The sequence below is a fragment of the Trichechus manatus genome, unplaced genomic scaffold (genome assembly GCF_000243295.1).
Source record: "Trichechus manatus latirostris isolate Lorelei unplaced genomic scaffold, TriManLat1.0 scaffold00232, whole genome shotgun sequence".
Lineage (NCBI taxonomy): Eukaryota > Metazoa > Chordata > Mammalia > Sirenia > Trichechidae > Trichechus > Trichechus manatus.
In genome coordinates, this window is record NW_004444168.1 from 3,108,118 (window position 1) to 3,114,988 (window position 6,871).

The window sequence follows — 6,871 nt, forward strand, 5'->3', positions numbered from 1 at the left end:
AAAAAAGAAAATTACAGACCAATATCTCTCATGAATATAGATGCAAAAATTCTCAACAAAATTCTAGCCAATAGAATTCAGCATCATATCAAAAAGAATAATACACTACAATCAAGTGGGATACATACCAGGTATGCAAGGATGATTCATCATTAGAAAATTAATCATCATAATCCACCACATAAATAAAAGGAAAGAAAAGAATCACATGATCATCTCAATTGACGCAGAAAAGGAATCGATAAAATCCAACACCCATTCCTGATAAAAACTCTCAATAAAATAGCTATAGAAGGGAAATTCTTCAACATAATAAAGGGTATCTATACAAAACCGACAGTCAACATAATTCTTAATGGAGAGAGGCTGAAAGCATTCAGCCTTAGAACAGGAAAAAGACAAGGATGACCTTTATCACTACTCCTATTTAACATTGTGCTGGAAGTCCTAGCTAGAGCAATAAGGCAAGAAAAAGAAATAAAGGACATCCAAATTGGTAAGGAAGAAGTAAAACTATTCCTATTTACAGATGATATGATACTATACATAAAGAACACAAAAGACTCCACAAGAAAACTACTGGAACTAATAGAAAGATTCAGCAGAGTAGCTGGATACAAGATAAACGTACAAAAGTTGGTTGGATTCCTGTACGTAAGGAGAACTATGAGAAGGAAATCAGGAAAACAATACCATTTATAACAGCCACTAAAGAAATAAAATACTTAGGAATAACTCTAACCGGGGACATAAAAGACCAAGGAAGACTACAAAACACTAGTGCAAGAAACCAAAAGAGACATACATAAATGGAAAAACATATCATGCTCATGGAAAGGTAGAGTCAGCATTGTGAAAATGTCAATTCTACCCAAAGCAATCTACAAATACAAAGTAATCTTTGTCCAAATACCAACAGCATTTGAAATGCAAATCAAATGCGAATGCATCTCTTTAAAGATGGAAAAACTAATCATTAACTTTATATGGAAAGGGAAGAGGCCATGGATGAGTAACGCACTACTGAAGAAGAAGAATAAAGTTGGAGGACTCGCACTACCTGCCCTCAGAACCTACTCTACAGTTACGGTAGTAAATGACAGATACATTGACCAATGGAACAGAATTGAGAACCCAGATGTAAATCCATCCACCTACAGTTACCTGATCTTCAACAAGGGCCCAGAGTCCACCAAATAGGGAAAAGACAATCTTTTTAACAAATGGTGCTGGCAAAACTGGATGTCCTTCTGCAAAAGATGAAATAGGACCCATACCTCACACCATATACATAAACTAACTCAAAGTTGATCAAAGACCTAAATATAAAACCAAAAACTATAAAGATCATAGAAGAAAAAAATAAGATCAATGCTAGAGGCTCTACTACACGACATTAACAGGATACAAACCATAGCAAGCAATATACAAACTCCAGAAAATAAGCTAGATAACTGGGATCTTCTGAAAATTAAACAGTTATGCTTATCAAAAGACTTCACCAAAAGAGTAAAAAGAGAATCTACAGACTGAGAAAAAATTTTTTGGCTATGACAAATCCAACAAAGATCTAATCTCTGAAATCTGTATGAAAATCCAATACCTCTACAGCAAAAAGACAAATAATCCAATTAAAAAATGCGCAAAGGATATGAACAGACACTTCATCAAAGAAGACATTCAGGCAGCTAACAGACACATGATGAAATGATCAAGATCACCAGCCATTACACAAAAAAAAAAAAAATAACCCGTTGTCATCAAGTTAATTCTGACTCATAGAGAAATGCAAATCAAAACTACAATGAGATACCATCTAACCCTGACATTACTGGCACTAATAAAAAAAAAATCAGAAAATCACAAATGTTATGTTGGCATATGTTGTGATGTCCCTAATTTGATCTTATACTAATCCATACAATATATAGTATCTTACATAATATATCCATCATAAAAAATTATTGCCACCAAAAATAAAGGCTAAAAAATTTGCTGCTTCCTTCCTGTATGCTGAGGTCAGAAGAAGCATTTGAAATATTTAGATCTATCTGCTGGTGTTTACATGTGTAGATTAATGTAGTTTCTTTTTTTTTTTTTTTTTTATCCTGTTTGTATGGGTCATGACATTACTCCATATTTTATAAAACTTTTTGTTTTAGTCCTAAGACTTATTGTAGGAGAATACCTGGAAATTAAATATTTCCACTGATCAAATGATTAAAGCATACTTATTTGAGCTGATGTGTTTTTGCCACTGCAGAAAACCTCTTCTAAGTTCAGCATCCTGATTGCCTCACACTGCTGTCATGTCAGTCTTCAGCACTTCTAAAGTGAAAATCTCTACATTCTTCCAGATTGAGATCCCAGGAATGGAAAACACCTGTATTTGGGTTTCAATCCCCATTTGTGTCACTTGCTTCATTGCCACCATAGGGAACTGCACCATCCTCTATTTCATAAAAATAGAGACCTCTCTACATAAGCCTATGTATTATTTCCTCTCCATTCTGGCATTTTCTGATCTGGGACTGTCCATCTCTTCCCTTCCAAGTATGCTGATAATCGTTTTATTCAATGCTACAAAAATTTCCTCAGATGCCTTGCTCAAGAGTTTTTCATTCATGGATTCTCAATCATGGAGTCATCAGTACTTCTCATCATGTCTGTTGACTTCTTTACAGCCATCTACAACCCTTCTCATCATGTCTGTTGACCACTTTACAACTATCTACAACACTTTGAGATACACCTCTATTCTTACCAGGGCCAGAGTCATTAAAATGGGCTTTGTGCTTGCTGTAACAAGTATTATGTATGTTCTCCTTTTCCCCTTTATTCTACAGAGGCTAAAATTCTGCAAGAAAAGTCTTATATCCCACCTGTATTGCCTCCACCAGTATGTCACAAAGCTCTTCTGTTCTGACAACAAGGTCAATACTATCTATGGATTTGTTGTGGCTCTTGCTTTTATACTATATTTTGTGTGCATTCCTGTGTCTTGCATGCTGATGGTGCAATTGTTCTGGGAATTGCCTTACACAAGGGAAACCGTGTGGCAGTCCCTCAAAAAACTAGCAATAGAACTATCATATGACCCAGAAATTCCACACCTAGGAATATACTCAAAAGAAATATACCCAAAAGACTCGAAAGCAGAGACTCAGAAAGAGATTTGTACACCAATGTTTGTAGCAACACTATTCACAATAGCCAAAAGGTGGAAACAACCTAAATGTCCATTAACAGATTAATTAGTAAACAAAATATGGTACATACACACAATGGAATACTACTCAACCAGTAGGAGAAATGAAATCTTGATATAGGCTACAGTATGGATGGAACTTGAAGACATTACGCTGAGAGAAATAAACCAACCACAAAAGGACAAATATTGTATGACCTCACTTATAAAAAATGACAAGAAAAGGAAACGAATAAGTAAATAAACAAAGAGGCTGTCAAACTGTTAAAAAAGAAAATGCAGCCTGTCAGACAGCGCACCCTCAGGTGGCAAGTACAGCCATGTATTCAGGGAGTTGAGCCTTCTCCTCTGTCCTCCTGCCACATTCATGATAGCTGTCCCTTCTTAAAAGCATATCATTACATAATAAAAATAACAAATGTAAAAAAAAAAAAGTGTACCTCTCCAAGATTTTGTTTTCTTGTCTATAAAATGGATAAAATAATAATATAAGAACATAAAATAGATAATCTATGTAAATCCATTAGAATGTAAATATATATTGTTGTTGTGTGCCATCGAGTTGATTCCGACTCATAGCGACCCTATAGGACAGAGTAGAACTGCCCCATAGGGTTTCCAAGGAGCAGTTGGTATGGCTTCGAACTGCCGACGTTTTGGTTAGCAGCCTCAGCTCTTAACCACTTTGCCATCAGGGCTCCAATATATACATATGTTAAGTTAAAATAATAGCACATACAATAAAATAATTACATTTATGGGCGCTTACCCTGTATGTTTAAATTAAATCTCAATAGTGACTAACTCTAAAAAGCAAAGCATTCTTCAAGACAATGATGAGACATCTGTGAAAACACAGATGGCCAAAGTCTATTGACGTGAGATCATTTTAGCACAATTGGAAAAACAATTTTTATGGCTCAGATAAGAAGTTTCAGAAGATGAATAAACTCATAAGATGATGGTTATCATGTCCTTATCTGCAGTATTGACCTTTCTCTTACATTCCAAACACTTATCCTTAACTTCTACTAGGTTCCCAAGAGGAACCCTGATGACACAATGGTTAAATGCTCAGTTGCTAACCAAAAGGTCAGCAGTTCAAACCCACCAGCGACTCCGTGGGAGAAAAGACCTGGTATCTGCTCCAGGTGAAGATTATAGCCTAGGAAACCCTACAGGGCAGTTCTACTCTATCCTACAGCGTAGCTATGAGTTGGAATTGACTCGACAGCATACGGCAACAGCAGGTTCACAAGGGAAAGAGGTTCTTGGACAGCACTTCGGAGCGCTCACACATTTAGAGGTTGGTAAGAAGAGCCCTGGTGGTGCAGAGGTTAAATATGTGACTGCTAACCAAAAGATTAGCAGTTCGGATCCACCAACCACTCCTTGGAAACCCTATGGGGCAGTTTTTCTCTGTCCTGTAAGGTCGCTATGAGTCTGAATCGACTCAGCAGCAATGGGTTTGGTTTGTTTGTTTTTTTTTAAGGAGAGCAAAATCTGTTAAAGAAGCAGCCGCAGAATCGCTAATAGATTATACTGTCCTAGAAGCCAAGGTTCTTCCATTTCTGGGGGAATGTTGTCCAAAGAGAAGACGATCAAAGGAACTGAGGAAGTAAATGAATTTATAAGTGATGACTGAATAAACTTTGAATGTTTAGCTGGAAGAAAGCATAATATAGTGGAATGAGCTTGGGTTTTATAGTCAGACAGAGCACATAGAATGAATGCCTTTGATACTCAGTAACCTTACCCTTATATTCTAGTGCCCTTAGTATTCCTGAGATATTGAGAAAATCTCTTCAACTCTCTGGTATTTGGATTTTACATCTATAAAACTGTGCCTTGAATGAGGATTGGCAGCTTCTGCTTACTGCTTCTTGAAACACATGCCGGTAAAAATAAAGAAAAAAAAAGTTAAAAAAAAGAAAAGTACCTATATCAATGCCTCTCTTTAAAAACTGTTTCTGTACTGTTATGGATTGAATTGTGTCCCCCCAAAATGCATGTCAAATTGGCTAGGCCATGATTACCAGTATTGTGTGATTATCCTCCATTAGGTGAGCTAATTACCCTATGTGTTGTAAATCCTAACGTTTATGATGTTAATGAGGCAGAATTAGAGGTGGCTATGTTAATGAGGCAGGATGAAATCTATAAGATCAGGTTGTATCTTGAGTCAATCTCTTTTAAGATATAAAAGAGAGAATGGAGAAGAGAGGAGAGGGAATTTATACCACCACGAAACAAGAGCCGGAAACAGAGTGTGACGTTTGGACCCAGGATCCCTGCAATGAGAAACTTCTAGACCCAGGGCAAGATTGATGACAAGGACCTTCCCCAAGAGCTGACAGAGAGAAAGCTTTCCCCTGGAGCTGGCACCCTGAATTGGGACTTCTAGCCTCCTAAACTGCAAGAGAATTAATTCCTGTTGGTTAAAGCCATCCACTTGTGATATTTCTGTTATAGCAGCACTAGGTAGCTAAGACACTTGCCTTTCTTCACTTTCCTAGCAAATAAAAGCCTATTAAGAGAATATTTAAGATGATTCTTCTGTTTTTTCTCTTTTATCTTAAGTTTTATGATAATACAGTGGTTGGTCTGTCTAATTCCAGGATTCCAGAACTCCATACACACATTCACTAATTTTAAAATAGATATATCTACAGCATATTTTGGCATAAAGATTCAAACTGTAAATGGTATTATTTTGGAGTCATATATGTTAATGACATTATTACTGAAGTTATTAAAAAGAACCCACAATGATCCATTTATTTTAGAGGTCTTTATAAAAAAAAATAAATTTATCTTTTCATTTGTACATCTTCACCTCTAACAACTGCTTTTTAGACATTTTCCCATGTATACCTATCTACTTCTTAGCAGTCAATTTTAACCAGTTATCTAAGCGGTATCTCTTTTATGATTCAAAAGAAATCTTATTATTTTCCTCAATCTTTTATCCAGATACAATCACATTTTCAACTTGAAGTCTTTCCTGACCATCTACAGCCTAGACAGATTTTTAACTTCTCCCAAACTTTATTTTTTGTCTTTAATATTACTCTTAAATACCCAAAACCAAACCCGTTGCCATGGAGTCGATTCTGATTCCATAGCTACCCTGTAGGACAGAGTAGAACTGCTCTATAGGGTTTCCAAGGCTGTAATCTTTAGGGAAGCAGAGTGCCACATCTTTCTCCCATGGATTGATTGGCTGGTGGGTTCGAACCACCAACTCTTCAGTTAGCAGCCAAGCGCTTAACCAGTGCGCCACCAAGGCTCCTATTATTACTCTTATATATCCTATATTGCCTTGTATTCCTAGGTATCATTTATACATACATATAACTTTTTATAACATACCTTAAGCTATTATTCTCTGCTAGAATATGAGCTCCTGAGGAGCAGTAACTGTCTGTAATATTCACTACATCATACCAGCCGCTAACACAGTGAGTGGCCTGTAGTAAACACTCAAATAAATGAATAAATGTGTGACTACTTAGTACACACTGGGAGAGAGAACATAGAGTCCTAAAAGTCGCTTTCATACACAGATACACACACATATACACACACACAAACTCATACATGTGTGCATATATCCACAGATATGTGATTCTCATCTTCAATTTATAATACTCCACATTTCTT

The 6,871-nt window shown here is 36.3% G+C and overlaps 1 protein-coding gene across 1 annotated transcript; it reads left to right on the forward strand.

Moving 5' to 3' along the window:
• Positions 1-2,306: 2,306 nt before the first annotated feature.
• On the forward strand, positions 2,307-3,146 carry LOC101355241 (olfactory receptor 51A7-like; the record flags this gene model as incomplete). Its single annotated transcript, XM_023743020.1, is given in 3 exon segments — positions 2,307-2,592; positions 2,595-2,696; positions 2,740-3,146. Coding segments are annotated over 3 exon segments (792 nt in total), but the record flags the coding sequence as incomplete, so codon positions are not given.
• Positions 3,147-6,871: the final 3,725 nt, after the last annotated feature.